General features: G+C 42.8%; 1 protein-coding gene across 4 annotated transcripts in view; it reads right to left on the minus strand.

The window, feature by feature from the left end:
- Positions 1–7,778: 7,778 nt before the first annotated feature.
- Positions 7,779–21,410, minus strand: part of Cdc25c (cell division cycle 25C) — a 38,497-nt gene continuing 24,865 nt past the window's right edge. For all 4 annotated transcript variants that reach the window (XM_042692107.1, XM_042692110.1, XM_042692108.1 and 1 more), the window contains 6 exons: positions 17,311–17,409; positions 15,696–15,758; positions 10,618–10,716; positions 9,690–9,823; positions 8,661–8,772; positions 7,779–8,462 (listed from right to left, as the gene is read on the minus strand). In XM_042692107.1, coding sequence (XP_042548041.1) covers positions 8,313–8,462; positions 8,661–8,772; positions 9,690–9,823; positions 10,618–10,716; positions 15,696–15,758; positions 17,311–17,409 — 657 coding nt within the window. In that variant the 3' untranslated portion in view covers positions 7,779–8,312. The remainder of the gene's footprint in view (positions 8,463–8,660; positions 8,773–9,689; positions 9,824–10,617; positions 10,717–15,695; positions 15,759–17,310; positions 17,410–21,410) is intronic.

Below are 21,410 nucleotides of genomic sequence, written 5' to 3' on the forward strand. Positions count from 1 at the left end.
GTCCTGCCTGTGCGGGGTGATGTGCTCCCCTGGAGCCTAGCGCTGTGAGCCGGACTCCCTCCCGGGGCCGGCGCCTCCCACCCCGCTCCCGCCCCTGCTGGCGAGCAGCGGGCGCCCTCAACTCCCCCACCAGGGTCCCGGGCGCCGCCCTCCCAGTCCGAAGCGCGGCCGCCGCACGCCGCCCCTCCTCGGCGCCCTGCGCGCGCGCGGCCAGGGTGGCCGGGAAAAGGGTGGACCACCCGAAGCTGCCCACCTGAGGGCTGCTGTCAACTTCCCGGAGCAAGATGGTGACAGCTGTAACTCAGAGCTCACCATCTCCGGGAGACAGAGATGTCTTTAAAAAATAAAATGAAAACGCTAGGTGGAAAATGAACTATACAACTTGTGGGAGGGGACCGGAGGGGAAAAAACTGGGAAGGCGCGAGGGTGGGGGTGACCTTGTCCAGAAAGAAATGTATATTCTGACTTTATGTAACTGTAACCCGAGTGTGTGTGTGTGTGTGTATGTGTGTGTGTGTGTGTGTGTGTGTGTGTGTTGCAACTCATGGGGCTTAAGCTCAGGGCCAGGGCACTGTCCCTGAGCAACTTTTGCTCAAGGCTAGCACTCTACCACTTGAGCCCCAGCCCCACTTCTGGCTTTTTCTGTGTATGTGGTACTGAGGAATCGAATACAGAGCTTCATGTATGCTAGGCAAGCACTCTACCACTGAGCCACATTCCCAGCTCACTGTAACCCCTTTGTACATTACCCTTACAATAACAATTTTAAATTTTAAAAATACAATCTTCTTAACCCTCCCGAAAAAACAGCAGTCACTACCAATGAAATCTTGTAGTAAGAAATCACCTTAAGGATATTGGATTTCTAGTATTTGGAATTTGCACAGCACCTCATCTGCCCTGGGTAAGTGTCTTGAAGAGTAAGATTTCATGGTTGTTATTAAAACCAAGATTATGCAAAGAGGGGGCCGGGATAGGTGAAACAACTTTGCTGGGAACATAAGTGGGGTAAGATTCTAAGAGCTTTAGCAGACTAGACTGCTCCAAAATTTAGACTGTTGGTGTTCTGGGGGAGGAATAGGAATCACACACACACCACACCACCACCACCACTCACCACTCACCCCCCAACAAAGATTTCTCAGGATCAAGATAAGATCACGGAGGAAGGTGACCGGATAGACCATTTTGGAGCACTGTCTTCATCATGTGAGGAGCAGTTAACAAAGCTGGGTCCTCTATCAAGATTAAACTACCTAGAAACACAGCTGTGCCCAGAATCCAGGATGTCCACTCATAAGCATAAGAGGATTTATTGTACTTGAGTCTGATTGTCATGAGCTCCAGGGCAAAGGTAGACTTGACTTAGAAGAGAGAGAACCATGTCTAGAAAGAGAAAAAAAAAGTGATAAAAGGAAGGGAGGGGGCTTCATCCCCTAACTCTCTCCACCTGAACCCCGTCTTTGCTTCCACAGCCGGCCTGGCCTGGCAGAGGGCCAGGTAGGAGGTATTGTGAAGTGCAATATAAATGTTGGAGATTTATTGGCTGCTGCCTCTGAATATGGCCATGCTGATGTGGCCTCTGGGGGGCATTTGCCGATGTAATCAGTGCAGAAAAGAGAGTCATTGAAGCCAGGGGTGTAAATCACCCTTCACAAAGCTAGGAGAGAAAGACATGTGGCCCTAGATAAAGAAGAGAACTGATGTGGCCTTTCTGCCCTCCCCTCCCTTCTCCTGCCCAGGGGGAGCTCGTTCCTGAGCTGTAATGCACTTTAAATGGAGTTTGTGCTTTGTTTTAATCTGTATCTACCCTGTCAGTTTTACAGGAGAGCTGCAAAAGTGAACATCTGGCTATCCAGCTATTGTATGGGGCCTGTTTTCTCCCGGCTCCATGTTAACTCTGTGTACCTTTCCAAAGTCCTTCCTTCTAGTTATGAACCTCTATCTGGGGAACAGATGATCTATACTTTCCACTCAGGTAGAGATTTCAAAGAGAACAATGTCTGATTGTTGGGATGCTTAGACCCAAGAACTCAAAAAGATACAAGTAGTCACAAACTATTCCTTTATTCCAGGACCAAAGCCTGGTAAAGTTCAGGGTTTTTCAAAGTGTACTGCTAACCTATCTAATGCTGACTCCTTGGAATGATCCAAGAATGCAGCAACAGGATTAAGTGGTTGGACTGGGAACAATTCCCAACTTCACCTGTAAGAGGCCATTCTTTGTTGTTATTGTTTTTTAATTTGTGCTAGTCTTGGGACTTGAACTCAGGGCACAGATGCTGGTCCTGAGCTTTTTTGACTCAAGGATAACACTCTACCACTCTTGCCACAGCACCACTTCCGGTTTTCTGGTGGTTATTTGGAGATAAGAGTCTCAGCCTTTCCTGCTCGGGCTGGCTTCGAACCATGATCCTCAGATCCGAGCCTCCTGAGTAGCTAGGATTATAGGGTAAGCCACCCCACCCGGCTGAGGCCAGCCTTTTTCTGAGAGTAGATGAGGTGCCTGGAGCATTATTTCTGTCTGGGAACTAGGGTAAAAAGCCTGACATCATTGAACCTTTAATGAGAATTGGTATCCAAGGCTAAGGGAAGGTTGAAGATGCCTCCACAAATAAATTTGACTCTAAGACTAATATGACAGCCTTCTAGCATACCCTCTTCCTCATCTTCTGACTGCCAACACCTGCTAGATAAGCAACATTGCTGTTGGGAACCTGTGGATAATGACAAATGATCCAGTCCTTCAAAGATGATGTTATTCAGCCTTCATTCAGCAATGGCTTTTGAGACTGAGAATGGTCAGTTTTGTGCAAAATAATGAAGACAAAAACCCCTTCTTTGGGGGAGCCTTACAATCTACTGGCTGGGGCTCAAAGGTTCAAAGCCCCTGAATCTTACTGCACTTTCATTTGCAGTGTTGATTTTTCTCCTCTTACAGTCAGACTATATAAACTCTGGCAATGGTAATATAGTGAATAGTTAAATCTACAAGCTTTATTGATTGCTTGGGTTCAAGGTCATTGCTAACATTTGCTAGATGACCTTGAGCAAGTTATTTTTCTGTGCTTTCACTTTTGTGTGTGTGTGCCTGTCCTGGGGCCTGGTTGCTCTCCCTGAGCTTTGGTTAGCGCCATACCACTTGAGCCACAGCTTCACTTCAGGCATTTTTTGTAGTTAATTGGAGATAAGAGTCTCACAGTCTTTCCTGCTGGATTGGTTTCCAACTGTGATCCTCAGATCTCAGCCTCCTAAGTAGCTAGGGTTACAGTCAGGAGGAACCAGCACCCAGCTTGTGCTCCCATTTTTCTTTTTAACCTGTAAAATCTGTAAGAATGTTTCTAGGTACGTTGTAAGGATTAAATAAATCTACATTGAGCATAGTGTTTAGTACAGTGTCTATAACCTAAGCATTGAATAAAATATCTCCAGTGGCACATAGGAGTTAATTATCCTATGAATTTGACTAGTCCTCCCTCTCTCCCCGGACTTCCGTTTGCTGAATATCCCAGGGATCAGAGTACCTGTAGGGATGGAAACATAAATTTTCTTTTCTTTTGAGCTACTGGTACCCAAGACAATCATTTTCTCTTGAAATTCATTTAGCTTTTTGAAGATCTGGTCTTTTATTTCATCAGCCATTTCTCTCAACATTGCTTTAATGAGTTTCTTGGGCATTTTACTTCTTCACTCCTTCAGTCCTTCACTATGTCATTGCTGCTTTTTGAGAATGGAGCTTTTTTTCTTTTTTCATGAATTGTGTGATCTTACACTGTGATTTATGCATCTGGGTTCAGGGTTTGTGCAGGCTACTTGTGTAGGTATAGACATCAGTTGTGATAGAGAGTGGTCATGTGAAAGCTTAGAAAAGATTAGGGTTCTGTGGTGGATGTCAGTGACCTCATTTTCGATTCCTCGTGGAGCAGTTTTTCTACAATGTAGAGTACTGCCAGAGTGAAGTTCCTTTGTTTACTGCTCTGGAGCTGTCAGAGAATGGCGGCCGCTGTGTGCACTACATATTCCTGTCCCCATTTCAAGCCTCCAACCCTCCAATTCTGAGAATCACTTCCTACTTTGTTCATTTCTCTATTGATTGATTGTGCTGGTACTGGGACCTGAACTCTGGGCCTCATGTTTTTCTACTTAGGCCACACCTTCACTTCCATCTTTTTGCAGTTTAACTAAAAATAAGACTCTCAGATCTGTTGACCCCAGCTGGCTCAGTCATCAGATCTCAGCCTACTGAGTAGCTAGCATTAGAAGTGTAAGTCACCAGTGCCTGGCCCCAGTCCTTTTTTTTTTTTTTTTAGGTCGGCTGTGGGGCTGGAACTGCGGACCTGGGGCTGCCTCTGAGCCTCTCTGTGCTCAAGGCTAGTTCTCTACCACTTGAGCCACAGCGCCACTTCTGGGTTTTGAGTGGTTAACTGGAGATGAGAGTCTCACGGACTTTTCTGCCAAATCCTCAGATATCAGCCTCCTGAGTAGCTAGGATTACAGGCATGAGCCACTGGTGCCCAGCTTCCCCATCCATTTTTTTTTTTTTGTCGGTCGTGGGGCTTGAACTCTGGGCCTGGGTGCTGTCCCTCAGCTCTTCAGCTCAAGGCTAGCGTTCTACCACTTGAGCCAGAGTGCCACTTCCAACTTTATTCTTTTTTTTTTTTGCTTATGTGGTGCTGAGGAATCGAACCCAGGGCCTGGAGCATGCAAGGCAAGCACTCTACCACTGAGCCACCTTCCCAGCCCCCCCATCCATTTCTTAAGGATAAGGGCTGTGTTACATTTGAATACCTGTGTACTTAGAGTTGTCAATTCCAGATATATATGTTTTAAAGGAATTGGCAGGTGGGAATGTGGCTTAGTGGGAGAGTACTTACCTAGCATGCATGAAGACCTGGGTTCTATTCCTCAGGCCCATATAAACAGAAAGTGGCATTGTGGCTTAAGTGGTAGAGTGCTAGCCTTGAGCAAAAGAAGCTCAGGGGCAGTGCCCAGGCCCTGAGCTCAAGCTCCAGGACTGGCAAAAAAAGGAAAAAAAGAATTGGTAAAGTTTCCTTAACATTTGCCTAAACTGGATAAGAAGAGAATACTTTATGCCTCCCACTTTCTTTTCCTGTTGATTAATTAGGTACTGAGTTGAAACTGACAACGGGTCCAATTTTTAGACCAAAAGATTTCCATTCTGTATTAGTTATCCTCATGATGAGAAATAGCAGTCAGTCCAAGGCTACCAATAAGAGCTTTCCCTACAGAACCTCAGACACTCTGGCCTTGGCCTAATCTTCCAAGCACAAGCAACCTTATGACCCTCAATTCCCAAGTTCCTACAATTGAGGCCCAAACAGATTTACGCCCAATACATGGCCAATTCTAGACTGGCACACTGTTTTCTGATGAAATTTGGTAACACTAAAACCACAAAGGATTTTGAACCATAATATCTGGCTTTAAACAGCAAGTCTGCCATTGATTTATCGGTGTGACTTTAAATTTACTTAACTTCTTTGTTCCTCAATTTCTTTCAAAAGAAATTGTCATGAAAGTCTTGTATGCAGTAAGTAGCTGAAAACTGTTAGCTTTAATTATTCTTGAGAATATGAATACAAAATTGCATGATCCCTATAATGAGGAGATTATAAGAACCTATATGGAGTTGGGAGTAGTAGTGGTTCACACTTGCAATCCCAGTGGTCAGGAGGTTGATACACAGATCCTGACTGTGAGATCCATTTTCTTGAGGTAGATAATTAAGCCGTAGGGTTGTTTTTTTGTTTGTTTTTACAGGGAGGGAGGAGCACATGTGTAGTATTTTCCCCTCAGCCACCTCTACCTAATATAGTTACATACACCCCCACCACTCCCCTCCCAGGCTCTGAGCTCCAAGGCTTAGCAGGTAGTTTTTATTCTGACAAGCAGCTGCTTAGGTGGAGACTGCTGGCTCCAGCTAGCTGTCTTAAAGAATACAGCAGCGCCCTCTGCTGTGAGGCATCCATGCAGCACTCTAGGGCAAGAAGGTGGAAATTACAAAAATTCAGTCCAACCAGACTTAGGCAGGGCTGCTGTATAACTACAAAACTCCTTTCTGCTCCCTTCCTGGAGTCCTGCAGACTCCAGAACTATGAAGTTGTTATTTTTGCATACATTCTATTCCAGGCTTCAAAGTGATTCCAACTTTCCCAGTCCAGGGCTACCTGTAGCAACTTAATGCCAGAGAATGACAAATGCAGTCAATCCCTGAGCTACCCTAGGCCAAGGAGGGCATGTACCTTACTACACAGATAAAAACCTTCTCATTTTAAAGAGCTCTCGGGAAGGAAAGCCTGAGATGTTACTGAAAAAGGTTTTCCTTGAGTTTAGCTGATCTTTGTACTTTTTCTTTCATTCCTATCTTCTTAAATCACTAATCTCCTAAGTCTTATAGTCCTCATGAGATGTAAAATGGAATGGAGAAGTCTGGGAAACAGGAAAAAGTCAAACCTCCAGTACAAATGAGGAAATGATGAGCCCAACTCAGATCTACCATTTACCTCAGAGAATGCTAATCATTTGGTTTTCTGAGACCACATGACACTGAGTAGGGAACAATTTTATGTAACTCATACATAATTCATACCAGAGAATGTCTAGAAAAGGAACACTTGGACTACTGCTTAAGAATACACTTTTGTTTTTGTTGTTCTGTTGTTGTTCACAGGGTCTCACTATGTGGATGGCTTTGAACTCCCTAGCCTACTTCAGTCTTACAGGTATCCAGTACCACAGTTCAAGAATAGTTTGACTTCTCTTAATTCCAGAGCAATAGTTCCCAAACTTCAGCAAGCACCAAAACCACATGGAAAAGCAGACTTAAAACCTCAACTTTGGAGCCTTGGGAGCCTCAGAAGTTCTGACTTAAAATAAAAGGTAAACTATGGAGATTTACATTTCAAACAAGTTCAAAAGGTGCTGATGTTCCAGGACTGAAAAGTATTCAGACTACTCTTTACAGAAAAGCAAGAAGATACATTTCTTTTTCTTTCTTTCTTTTTTGTTGTCGGTCATGGGGCTTAAACTCAGGGCTAAGGTGCTGTCCCAGAGCCTCTTTGTGCTCAAGGATAGCACTTTACCAAGCTACAGCACCACCTCTGGCTTTCTGAGTAGTTATTGGAGGTAAGAGTCTCACTGACATTCCTGACAGGCTGGTTTTGAACCGCGATCCTCAGATCTCAGCCTTCTGAGTAGCTAGGATTACAGGCATAAGCTACCAGTGTCCAGCTATAGTTATACTTCTTTTATTTTTGTTTTTTTTTGTTTTGTTTTTTGGGTCCAGTCGTGGGGCCTGAACTCTGGGCCTGGGTGCTGTCCCTCAGCTCTTCAGCTCAAGGCTAGCGCTCTACTACTTGAGCCACAGCGCCACTTCCGGCTTTTTTCTTTTTGCTTATGTGGTGCTGAGGAATCGAACCCAAGGCCTCATGCATGCAAGGCAAGCACTCTACCACTGAGCCATCTTCCCAGCCCCTATAGTTATACTTCTATGTCTTAGAGTCTATTTGTGTGTGTGTGTGTGTGTGTGTGCATGCATGCACTCATGAGTGTGCATGTGCATGTGTGCTTCTACAAAGGCTTGAACTCAGGACCTGATCACTGTCCTTTAACTTTTTGCTCAAGGCTGGTACTCTACCACTTAACCCATTGCTCCAGTTCTGGTTTTTTGGTGGCTAATTGGAGAAAAGAGTTTCACATGTTTTCCTTCACAGGCTGTCTTTGAATTCCCAGATTGCAGCCTCAAGATTTTATTTCTTTTTTCTTTGTAGTGCTGGGGATTGAACCCAGCACTACAAATATAGTGATGGATAGTAGGCAAGCATTTTACAACTGAACAATATTCCCAGACCTTTAAAGGAGTCTAAGTTGGTGATCTAAGAGCAGATGTGGGCCCACAATCACAGTTCTTATTCTGAAATGTTTACTTTTTCACTTTTGTGGGAAAGGGGTAGGGGAGAACAAAGAGCCAGGAGCCTAGAGAGACAAAAAACTATTTGGCTAGAGAAAAGACAGAAATTGGGAAGAGAAATGCAGGAGTTCCTGAAAGTGACACAAATCTCTACATAAGTCAAAGCCACCGCCTTCCAGAGCTAGCTCTCAGATTCAGCTACCAGCCATCAGCTCCACTGAAACCTAACCAGTCCCTACTCCTGGGATTTCCTTAGTGCAGCAGCTTGCTGTTGTGTGGACATCTTTTTTTTAAACAATCTTAGGTTACTACAGAGATGATGGCCTCAGGGTCACCACAATGTCTTTTGATGACTTCTTCATCACCAGTGGCTAAATCACTATCATGGGTTTACATCCTTCACCAGGAGGGCAATCTGCTCCCGAAGTTGCCGCTCCCCTTCCTGAGCCTTGCTTTGGCTTTGACATCTCAGCAGCTCCGCCTGATGGTCCTGGTGATGCATAGGGCAGTAGCTTTGGGGTTCACACAGCTCCTGAAAGTTAGGTGACAGATTAAGAGATTCCTAGACTCCTGAACTCTACCTAAAATGATAATAAAGACACTGTATGATGGTGCTGGCTGTGGCTAAGAAGGAACATCAGTTTCTTCTCAAAAGGCTTTGCAGCCCCAGGAAATTGCTAGCTGAATCTGACTCCCTTGTGCCCAACCTCTCCCATGCCCCCCTCTTTACCATATATTCTGGAAAGAAGTCTCTGTAGCCCCCTTTGAGGATATATAGCTCTGGGTAATACAGTGCAGGATACTGGTTCAGAGCCCTGTCCTCTCCTCTCAGGGAACGGCACCTTTAGAGAAAAGGGAGGTAAGTGGAAAGAAACAGTTTCTTGAATGTCCCCATGAGTCTTCATGGGGAGAAGGAGAAAGAACTGACAATTACTGGGCTGAGAAGGTGGCTCAGTGGTAGAGTGCTTGCCTTGCACGCATGAGGCCCTGGGTTTGATTCCTAAGCACTACCTAAACAGCAAAAGCCAGAAGTGACACTGTGGCTCAAGTGGTAGAGCGCTCACCTTGAGCTGAAGAGCTGAGGGACAGTGCCCAGGCCCAGAGTTCAAGCCTGGGACTGGCCAAAAAAAAAAGAACTGACAATTACTAATTCTAAATGGTCCTTCTGGCCTGGGAATGTAGGTCAGGGGTATAGCACTTGTGTGGCATAAGAGAAAGGGAGGGTGGAAATAGACTGCAAAACAAAGTCCAAATATCACCTTTTCCTTCTTTCCTCCATTACAATTACATTCACTATCATTGTAGTACTGGAGTTTGAACTCAAGCATTCTACCATTTAGCTATGCTCTCATCCCTTTTGCTTTAGGTTATTTTTTGGATAGAGTCTCTCTCTCTCTCTCTTTCTCTCTCTCTCTCTCTCTCTCTCTCTGCTTGCTGCTCTTAAGGTTCCTGCATAGCTGGGATTACATAGAAGCAAAACACCATGTCAAGCTATTTTTTTTTTTTTTTTTGAGATGAGTGTCACCATCTTTTTTTTTCTGGGTTGGCCTTGAACTACAATACTTCCTAATCTAATCTCAGCTTCCAAAACTTTTAAATTATAGAAATCCTTCTGTGCAACTACTTAAAGATAATTTAAGAGAAAGAGAGAGAAAAACACATTTGTTCAACTTCTCTAACATCATTCAGTCTGTCCAAACTGGGAAGTCTAAGTGAAGATCCATTTCTATCACAGACTCTAACCCATGTAGATACTTACATTCGGGGACCCCGCTCAGAGGAGAATTCACAGTGAAACACAATGATTATTCTTTTCTGGATATCCAAGGGGACAATGGGTTTCTTCAGAAAGAAGTCATATAGTTCTTTGTGACTATACAAATTTAAGGCTCCCTGTGAAAAAGAATTTTAGTAAGTTTTCCTTCCAGGGCTTATATATAGCATCAATGTTTCAAAGAAACATCTGAGATACCATCTTAGAAAATTTAAGCCAGAAAAACTAGAAGGAACTTCAGGAAAGGGATCTAAGTATGTCTCTGGGCCACCCTTGGGGCTAGCCTAGAGTTTGGTATGTGATAGACTCTCAATAAATGTTCACAGAACTGAACTGACCAGAAGACAGAGACCACATTGCCAGAAAATGTCTGTGAGCAATAAATGTTTGTAAAATATTTCTCAGTCCTTGGATTAATGTTTTGATTTTCAAGTAGAAGACCTTCGCTCCTACAAAATAGAGCGAGATTTGTAAAGAATGGAAAGGGAAAATAGTTGTTTTAAAGCATACAGAATTAAAAATATAAATGTGCTCCAAATATATTAATGTGCTCCAAATATACTAATCTCTACCTTGGTTTTAGATTTCATAAGACCTTTTTTCCAAGCCAGGAGCTGATGACTCCTGTAATCCTAGCTATTCAGGAAGCTGAGGTCTGAGGATCCTGCTTCAAAGCCAGCCTAGGTAGGAAAATCCAAGAGACTCTTACCTCCAATTAGCCACCAGAAAACCAGAAATGATGCTGTGGCTCAAAGTGGTATAGAGCTCTCCTTGAGCAAAAGAGCTCAGGGACAGAGCCCAGGCCCTAGTTCAAGCCACAGACTGACGAGAAAAAAAAAGACCCTTTGTCCACAGACTTTTCTTAATAAAGATCCACCTCCCACCTCCAGCCCCTCCCTGCTAAGGTACTCACCTGGATGTGTCCTCCCAGGTACTCATATGGATAGCGGCAATCAATAATAAAAAACTTCTCAATCAGACCCTGGAACTTCCCAGATAGTAAGGCAGCTACCTGAACAGAAATGATAGTTGATGGTTGATTATACTGCTCATTGTTATCCTGAAAGATAACATAATATAGTTATCACATAGTTCCTTATGTGCATATGTTCATTAGGCACTCAAGATTCCATAGTACATACAGCCCTTAAGTCATCCTACACACACACACACACACACACACACACACATATGATGTACAAAGAGGTTACAGTTATATAAGTTGGGTAATATGTACATAATAAGTACATTTCTTTTCTTTTCTTTTTGTTTGTCAATCGTGGGGATTAAACTGTGGGCCCTGTCCCTGAGCTCTTCAGCTCAAGGCAAGCATTCTACCACTTAAGCCACAAGGCCACTTCTAGTTTTCTGGTGGTTAATTAGAGATAAGAGTCTCATGGACTTTCCTTTCCAGGCTGACTTTGAAGAGTGATCCTCAGATCTCAGCCTCCTAAGTAGCTAGGACATGAGCCACCAGCACCAGGCATGAGTACATTTCTTTGGAACAGTGTCACTTCCTCCTTCATTTTCTCCCACATTTTCCTCTCCCAACTCCCAAATTGTGTAGCTCTTTTTTTTTTTTTTGGTTGGTCATAGGGCTTGAACTCTGGGCTTTGGCGCTGTCACTACGCTCTTCAGCTCAAGGCAAGCACTCTACCGCTTGAGCCACAGCACCACTTCTGGTTTTCTAGTGGTTTATTGGAGATAAGAGTCTCATGGACTTTCCTGCTCAGGCTGGCTCTGAACCTCGATCCTCAGATCTCAGCCTCCTGAGTAGCTAGGGTTATAGGTGGGAGCCACTGGCGCCTGGCTTATATAGTTCATTTCTAACATAGTGTCTAATGAGTATCTCTGCTGAGTTGGTTCACCCTTTGTCTCATTATTTCTGTGCTTCCTCTTCCCCTCCCTAAATCATATAAACTTATATACAAGATAAAGTATAGAGAAATCAAAAACAACAACAAAAAGGGAATAAACTGAAGGGGGGGGAAGAACAGTACAATAAAAAAACCTCTTGTTTCCATTTCTTAGAATTCATTTTTTTTTTTCGGTTGTGGGGCTTGAACTCTGGGCCTGGGTGACGTTCCTTAGCTCTTCAGCTCAAGGCGAGCACTCTACTGTTGGAGCCACAGCGCCAGTTCCGGTTTTCTGGTGGTTAATTGGAGATAAGAGTCTCATGGACTTTCCTGCCCTAGCTGGCTTTGAACCATAATCCTCAGATCTCAGCTAGGATTACAGGTTTGGAGTTCTTTTTTTTTTGTTTGTTTTGGTTTTTTTTTGCCGGTCATGGGGCCTGAACTCTGGGCCTGGGCACTGTCCCTCAGCTCTTCAGCTCAAGGCCTAGCGCTCTACCACTTTGAGCCACAGTGCCACTTCCAGATTTTTCTGCTTATGTGGTGCTGAGGAATCGAGCCCAGGGCCTCATGAATGCAAGGCAAGCACTCTACCACTGAGCCACTTTCCCAGCCCCTTGGAGTTCATTTTGATAAGCATCATTTTATATGATCATATGAACAAAGCTATTGAGCCTTTGTGATCCTCTCCTAAGAATATCCTCCTTTGTTCTCACTGTGTGAATTTTTAGACTGCTGTTTAATTATGTAATCATTTGTCTTTTACTATGCATTGGGTTCACTTGTAGATTTATAGGGACATACTAATTATTATAAGTGAGGGAAACCATGTAGCCTATGTTTCTTTGGGTCTTGCTTACTTTACTTAATATAATTTTTTTTCAAGTCTTTCCATTTCTTTACTAATTTCCTTACTAATGTCATTCTTTCTGCTGGAAGTATAGAATTCCATTGGGCATATATACCACATTTTCTTGATCCATTTGTCCACGGTGGGGCATTGTGGTTTATCCCATGTTTTAGCTATGGTAAACAATGCTGCAATGAACATAGTTGTGCTGGTGGCTTTACTGCAGTCTGGTTTGTGGTCATTTGGATAAATGCCCAGGAGTGGGATTGCTGAGTCATAGGGAAGTTCTATGTATAGTCCTTTGAGGAACCTCATACTGCTTTGCTTTCCAGAGTAGCGGAACAAACTTGCTCTGTATTTGATTGCTTGTTTGTTTGCTTTTTGGCTGTCATGGGGGCTGAACTCTGGGCCTGGGCGCTGTCCCTTAGCTCTTCAGCTCAAGGCTAGTGCCCTACCACTTGAGCCACAGTGCCATTGCCGGCTTTGTTCTGTTTATGTGGTGCTGAGGAATCGAACCCAGGGCCTCCTACATGTGAGACAAGTATTCTACCACTGAGCCAACTTCCCAGCCCTGTTGCTCTGTATTTGAAACAGAGCTATGGGGTCAGCACCACCAGATGTAAGATAATGAAATGGCATTGGCTCAAAGTGCCAGGACACCAAGATCTTATTGTAGTTAGCATTGCTAGAGGTAGCCTCTCAAGAAGCTTCTGCATAGTCAGGCATTGGTCGTTCACACATATAACCCTAGTAACTCAGGTGACTGAGATCTGTTTTTTGTTTTTGTTTTTTTTTTGGGGGGTCCAGTCATGGGGCCTGAACTCTGGGCCTGGGCGCTGTCCCTCAGCACTTCAGCTCAAGGCTAGTGCTCTACCACTTGAGCCACAGCGCCACTTCCAGCTTTTTTCTTTTTGCTTATGTGGTGCTGAGGAATCGAGCCCAGGGCCTCATGCATACAAGGTAAGCGCTCTACCACTGAGCCACCTTCCCAGCCCTGAGATCTGAAGAGTGTAGTGTGAAGTTAGCCCAGGCAGAAAAGTCTACGAGATTCATCTCCAATTAACCACCAAAAAGCCAGAAGTAAAACTGTGGTTTAAAGTGGAAGAGTTCCAGCTTTGAACATAAAAAAAAAAAAAAAAAAGCTAAAGGATAGCATCTAGGTCCTAAATTCAAGCTCCAGTACTGGCACAGGAAAAAATAGAAAATAGGAAGGAAGGTAGGAAAGGAGGGTGGGTGGGTGGGCAAGCCAGGCACTGGTGGCTCATGCCTGATATCCTAGCCACTCAGCAGGCTGAGATCTGAGGATCTTGGTTCAAACCCAGCTGGGGCAGGAAAGTCTGTGAGATACTTATCTCCAATTAAGGACCAGAAAACTAGAAGTGGCACCATGGTTCAAAGTGGTAGAGTGGTAGAGCACTAGCCTTGAGAAAAAGCCTAGGGACAGCACCTAAGTCCCAAGAACAACAGAGAGAGAGAGAGAGAGAGCTTCTGTAGCAGCAGCAGAAGAGGTAGCTAGTAGCTAAACATCTCAATTTTGTAAGAGATGGGAAATGGGTCTCCATCTGCTATTACAGAAAAAAAAAGCAGGTCTTTCAGAAAGAGATATGGAAGGAAGAAATTGCAGCTCTTTGGAGATGTATAAATTGGGTCAGCATTTCTGGAGGAAGATTTGCAAATACACATAAAAATAAGTGTAAGTCAGGTGTGGTGCATGCCTGTAATCCCAGGTTACTCAAGAAGTAGAGGTAAGAGGGTTGAGTAGAAGCCAGTCTGGGTAAAGTTAGCATGAAATTCTATCTGAAAAATAAGCTAAAAGCAAAAGCACTGAGGGTGTGGCTCAGGTGGCAAAGGGCTTGCCTGGCAATTTTGAGGCCCAGAGGTCAATCCCCAAATGAATGAACCAACAAAGAAATGGATACAATTACACTTTGACCCAGCAATTTCTCTTCTAACATCCTAAGTACACAGAAGCTAGGCGCTGGCCTTTTGAAGCCACCGTGGGCAGAAAAGTTTGTGAGAGTCATATTTCCAATTAACCAGCAAAATGGAATAGAGGTGTGGCTCAAGTGGTAAAGTGCCAGCCTTGAGGGAAAAAGCTAAGCAAGAGGCAGACCCAGAGTTCTGAACACACACACACACACACACACACACACACACACACACACACACACAATAAACTAATAAACAAAAATACACAGACATGGCCACAACTGGATATTTATCTATTAGTTTTAGTTTGTCTAAACATAAGAAATAAATATTCAATAAGAAGTGTTCCATTAAATCAACTATAGATTTCAATATAAGAAAACATTATAAAGCTGGGCACAAGTGGCTCATGCCTATAATACTAGTTACTCAGGAGGCTGAGATCTGAGGATCGTGGTTCAAAGCCAGCCCAGGCAGGAACATCCGTGCGACTCTCATCTCCAATTAATCACCAGAATACCAGAAGTGGCTCTGTGGCTCAAGTGGTAGAGTGCTCACCTTGAGCTGAAAAGCTCAGGGATAGCATCCAGGCCCAGAGTTCAAGCCCCACAACCGACAAAAAAAAAAAGGAAAGAAAGAAAAAAGAAAACATTATAGAGCTAAATTAAAATGTCTTTTTATTCATGTAGAGACTTTTCAATATCTTACTAAATTAAGTGTAATATTGTATGTTCCCTGTGATCCTCCACCCCCTTTTTTGGTGCTAGTCCTGGGACTTGAACTCAGAACCTGAACACTATTTCTGAGCTTTGTTTTTTGCTCAAAGCAAGTGCTTTACCACTTGAGCCACAGCTCTACTTCCAGCTCAGGCTGGCTGGGTTCAAACTGCTATCTTCAGATCTCAGCTTCCTGAGTAACTAGGATTACAAGCATGTGCCACTGGTGCCCAGCTTGTGATCCTGTTTTGGGGGGTTTCTTTGGTCAAGATTGTGGAGAGTATGACCACATAATTATACAAACTGAGTACCTCTGAAAGTGAAAGAGAAGACAATTAATAATTACCCTCAGTAACAGGTGTAATAGGGATTATCATATGTAGACCAGGATTTATAAATATCCTAAATGAATGATCTATTTTCCTTTTTGTGTTTTTTTTCACATCCTTCTCCTCCTTTCTTTCTTCCTCTTCCACCCACCCTTTCTAAAATTATGTATTAAAAATAAAAAGGACAGAAAAAAGGGAGTTAATTAATACAGCTGTGTTAATGAAAGAAATAAAAATTGAAGAGGGATTTTGGGGACAGAATAGATCAGATGGTAGCTTATGTAATCAGTTATCATCTCCAGAAATCTGCTTACTGTTTCTGGGTTGACATACTTCAGATCTTGGTGTCTTCCTGATACAGTTGGCAGCACACAAACCTAGAAATACCCAAGAGCAGAAATAGTAGCTAGTATTTCCCATCAAAGCTTAAGTTCAAAGACTCAAATACTGTACTTTCCAAATGACTCTAAGAACCCCAGGGAACTTCTAAACTCAGTGGTCTCTATATAGTATATATAATAATTCTGTTTCTAAGAACTGATCCTACAGATCTAATCTTGAATGTATATAGAGTTTTAAATTCCCTGAGTATATAAAAAAAATGAAAGCTGGGTGCCAGTGGCTCACACCTCTAATCCTAGCTTGGGAGGCTGAGATTAGAAGGATCAGGGTCTGAAGCCACCCAAGATAGAAAAGGTCTAGAGATCCCTTCTCACTTGAGAGAGGAGCATAGTGGTATGTGCCGTGTTATCCTATGTATAGGAAGCCTAAAATAAGCTAATTGGCACCCAGGTGCACCTGGGCAGGAAGTATATGCCCATTTCAAAAATAAGCAGTGCAAAACTGGACACTAGTGGTTCATGTCTGGAATCCTAGCTACTCAGGAGGCTAAGATCTAAGGATTCCAGTTCAAAGCCATCTGGGCAGAAAAGTTCATGAAACACTTATTTCTAATTAAACACCAAAAAGCCAGAAGTAGTAGAGTGCTAGTATTGAGTGAAAAAGCCAAGTGAGAGCATGAGGCCCTGAGTTCAAGCCCAGTACCAGCATAAAAACAAAACAAAACAGGGGCTGGGAAGGTGGCTCAGTGGTAGAGCGCTTGCCTTGCATGCCTGAGGCCCTGAGTTCGATTCCCCAGCACCACATAAGCAAAAAGAAAAAAGCCGGATATGGCGTTGTGGCTCAAGTGGTAGAGCGTTAGCCTTGAGCTGAAGAGCTGAGGGACAGTGCACAGGCCCAGAGTTCAGACCCCACGACCGGACCCAAAAAAATAAAAAAATTAAAAAAAAAAAAAGGCTGAAGGGACTGTAGGTACAGCACAGGGATAGTTTATCTGCCTGGTAAATGCAAGGCTTTGAGTACTACCTCAAAAAAGTAAAAGAAAAAGAGCATAATTATCTTATGAGAGTATTTCAAAGAAATTATGCAAGCCAAAAATTAACTAATGTACAGCTATTAATTTGTTTATCCTACATGAAAAGGTGGGTTGTTTATGTTGTTGTGTGTGTGTACTTTTTCACTAGAAAGGCTTAAGGACTAGATCTACCACCAGCACACCTTCAGGTCAACAAAAAGTACTTAGCATAATTACATCTAATACCCTCTGTAAATAGAGAAGACAAGATTCAAATCCAAAATGACTCACTAACATATAGAATGCAAAGCTAGGTATGGTGGTACATTCATGTAATATCAACAAGAGCTACATAATGAGACTCTGTCTCAAAAAACCGAGGGCTGGGGATATAGGTAGTGGTAGAGTGCTTGCCTAACATTTGTAAGGCTGGAGGTACAGCCTCCCCCATTTATACATACACATACTCATACCCACACACTCACATATACATATTATATATGTATATATATACATATGTAATGTATATATATTTATATACACACATATACACACATGTTTATAAACAAACTTACTTTGGAGAAATCACCAATCAAATGCCCCTGGTTAGACTCATCCTCCAGTATCTGAATGATATCGTCATAGGAAGAGACTGTCTTCTTTAGACTTATATCCTGAAATGACAAAATTCCTACAAATCCTTATGTTAAAGGTAAAAAAAAAAAACAAAAAAAAAAAACTGCCAGCCAGGCACCAGTGGCTCACACCTGTAATCTTAGCTACTCAGGAGGCTGAGATCTGAGGATTACAGTTTAAAGCCAGCGTGGGAAGGAAAGGCCATGAGACTCTTACCTCCAATAAACCACTCCAAAAACTGGAAGTAGCCCTGTGGCTCAAGTGGTAGAGCACTCGCCTAGAGCTGAAGAGGTCAGGGACAGTGCCCAGGCCCAGAGTTCAAGCCCTATGACTGACAAAAATAAAAAAAAAACAACAGAAAATGGGCAAATGCAGGCTTATTAACAATATTCCTAGTATTTGTTATTGTTGTTGTTTGTGTGTGTGTGTGTGTGTGTGTGTGTGTGTGTGTGTCTGCCAGTCCTGAGGCTTGAACTCAGGGCCTGGGCTCTGTCCCTGAGTTCAAGTCGTTCAAGTCTATTGCTCTACCACTTGAGCCACAGGTCCACTTCAGCTTTTTGTTGGTTAACTGGAAATAAGACTCTCACAGACTTTCCTGCCCAGGCTGTCTTCAATCCACAATCCTCAGATCTCTGCCTCCTGAGTAGCTAGGATTACAGATAAGAGCCCCTGACACCCTACACATTATAAATTATCAATATAAACATCAATATAATTTATCAAAAAGGTATGTTGTGGGCTGGGAAGGTAGCTCAGTGGTAGAGCGCTTGCCTTGCATGCATAAGGCCCTGGGTTTGATTCCTCAGCACCACATAAGCAGAAAGAAAAAAGCCAGAAGTGGCGCTGTGGCTCAAGTGGTAGAGCGCTAGCCTTGAGCTGAAGAGCTGAGGGACAGTGCCCAGGCCCAGAGTTCAGGCTCCACGACTGACAAAAAAAAAAAAAAAAAAGTATATTGTAATTAATCTCATTGACATGGAAATATATTTATGAAATAATTATGTTAAACAAATACATGTTTTGTAATATACTTTTTTTTTGGGGGGGGTCCAGTTGTGGGGCCTGAACCATTTGCTTACTTGCATTTTCTTTCCATAATGCCAGATTGCTTTTTATAAAATATGTAAAATATTTACAATTTTTTAAAAGGAAGATAGGAAAAAGAGAAAGAAATTGCTTTCTACCAGACCAAGCTACTACATGATGTTGTTCTGCTATTCATTATCCTATTTTTTTTTTTTTGGTCAGTCATAGAGCTTGAACTCTGGGCCTGGGCACTGTCCCTGAGCTCTTCAGCTCAAAGTGAGTGCTCTACCACTTGAGCCATGGTGCCACTTCCTATTTTCTGGTGGTTTATTGGAGATAAGAGTCTCAGACTTTCCTGCCCAGGTGAGCAGCTGGGATTACAGGTGTGAGCCACTAGCACTGGCTTCATTATCCTATTTTATCATGTATTATTTCAGCACCAGAGATTGACTATAGGGCCTCTTGTTTGCTGGGCAGGTGCTCTACCACTTGAGCTATACCCCAGCCTGATGTTGTTCATCCTAGACTGCATAAAAAACAGAAGCTAAGACAGATGCTCAGGTAGCTCATCCTTAGAGGCTGAGATCTGAGAAATGTGGTTGGAAGCCAGCCTAGGCAGGAAAATCCATGAGATTCTATCTCCAATTAACCTCCAAAAAGTCAAAAGTAGAGCTGTGATTCAAGTGGTACAGTGTTAATATTTGAGCAAAAAAGCTCAGTGTCCAAACAGCACCTAGACCCTGAATTCAAATCTCAGTATGAGCAAAAAAAAAATTTTTTTTTAAGCAGATAACCAGAAGTATCACTTAACTATCCAACCAATTCAAGTTCTCTTGCATTTTCTCAAAGTAAAACAAAAACCCAGAAGATTACATTGGGTGCCAGTGGCTCACACTCGGAATTGTAACTACTCAGAATGCTAAGAGCTAAGAGCTGAAGATCATGGTTTGAAGCGCGCTCAGATAGAAAAGTCTGTGAGACTCCATCCCTCTCCAGTTAACTGAAGATGCTAGACTGAATGTATTGCTCAAGTAGAAAAATGCTAGCTGTGAGTAAAAAACCTGACCAAGAATATGAGGTCCCTGAGTTTAAGCCCCAGTACTACCACCAAAAAACAACAAAAAAAGGAGAGCTCAGTAATTAAAAAAAAAAAAAATACACGCAGACAAGCAAGTGCAAGGTCTTGAGTTCACACTCTCGTATTGCCAAAAAATAATTTTTTAAATCAATGAACTCATCATATTAACAAGAAGAAGAGGAAAACATTTTTATGTCTATCTCAATAGATGCAGAGAAAGCAGGCACTTGGCAAATTAATTATGTTCCTGCTTTATAAAATCTTTCAGCAAGCTAGTAATAGAAGGAAACTTCCTTAAACTTGAAGGTAATCTCAAGAAACTTAACATCACACTGAATGTATAAAAGTTGAAAAAAATGTATAAAAGTTGAATGGTAGCCAGGAATGGGGGAATACACTTGCAATGCCAGCACTTTACAAACTGAAGCAGAAAGTTCAAGGTCAGCCAGGACTATTTAGTATACCTTGTTTCAAAACGAAGTTCATGCCGGGCACCAATTTTTTAACATGTACTTAATTATGTCATAAATATATTTCTATGTCAGTGAAACTAATCTACACACATACCTTTTATTGTCTGTTGGTAATCTATAATATGTAGGGCATTGGTGGTTCATGCCTGTAATCCTAGATACCCAGGAGGCTTAGAGTTGAAGATCCAGCCAGCCAGGGTAGAAAGTCCATGAGACTTGTCTTCAATTAACCACCAAAAAGCTAGAAATGGAGCTGTGGCTCAAGGGATAGAATGCTGTCCTTGAACAAAAATGCTAAGGGATGGTACCTAAGTCCTGAATTCAAGCACACATGTGCGCACGCACGCGTATACACAGAGAGAGAGAGAGAGAGAGAGAGAGAGAGAGAGAAATAGAACACACTGAATTTCACATGTATAAGTCATCCTTAATCCCATCTTTCCTTCACAGTCATCCAACCCATCAAATCCTGTTAAGTCTATATCCAAAAATCACTTTCTGGAAAATGATAGAATTTGAACTCATCCTTTTAAGTGAAATGAAACAATTCACAAAGATTAAGTATTACATGTTTCCTGTCATTTGTGGAAGCTGGGTGGGAAGGGGGCTGGGAGAAACAAGTAGTAGAGGAGGGTATGCATGAAAATCCTCTACTTCATATAATTAACATATACTGATCAAATATATAAACATAAAAACAAGAAAAAATACATCCTGAATTCATGCATTTCTCTGCTTCCATAGCCACCATACTAGGCCAGGCTACCACCAACATTCTATATTGTTGTTGTTGAGATGGAGTCTTAACATGTTCCTCAACCTGTAATTAACTTATGGGTTCAAGAGTTCCTACTTTCGACTTTTTGGAGGTTAAGTAGAGATAAGAATCTCATGGATTTTCCTGCCTAGGCTAGCTTCCAACCACATTTCTCAGATCTCAGCCTCTAAGTATGAGCTACCTGAGCATCTATCTTAGCTTCTGTTTTTTATGCAGTCTAGGATGAACAACATCAGGCTAGGGTATAGCGCAAGTGGTAGAGCACCTGCCCAGCAAACAAGAGGCCCTATAGTCAATCTCTGGTGCTGAAATAATACATGATAAAATAGGATAATGAAGCCAGGTACTGGTGGCTCACACTTGTAATCCTAGCTACAGGAGTTTCCGGCTGGGCACCAGTGGCTCATGCCTGTAATCCTAGCTACTCAGGAGGCTGAGATATGAGGACAGCGGTTCAAAACCAGCCCAAGCAGGAAAGTCCGTGAGACTCTTATCCCCAGTAAACCACTCAGAAAACTGGAAGTGGTGCTGTGGCTCAAGAGGTAGAGTGCTCACCTTGAGCTGAAGAGCTGAGGGACAGCGCCCAGGCCCAGAGTTCAAGCCCCACACTGACCAAAAAAAAAAAAAGAGTTCCTTCTGCCTCAGCCTCCTGAGTACCTGACACTACAGGTATGTACTACCATGCCC

Source organism: Dipodomys spectabilis, unplaced genomic scaffold (assembly GCF_019054845.1).
Source record: "Dipodomys spectabilis isolate Male_0828 unplaced genomic scaffold, ASM1905484v1 ptg000147l, whole genome shotgun sequence".
NCBI classification, from domain to species: Eukaryota; Metazoa; Chordata; class Mammalia; order Rodentia; family Heteromyidae; genus Dipodomys; species Dipodomys spectabilis.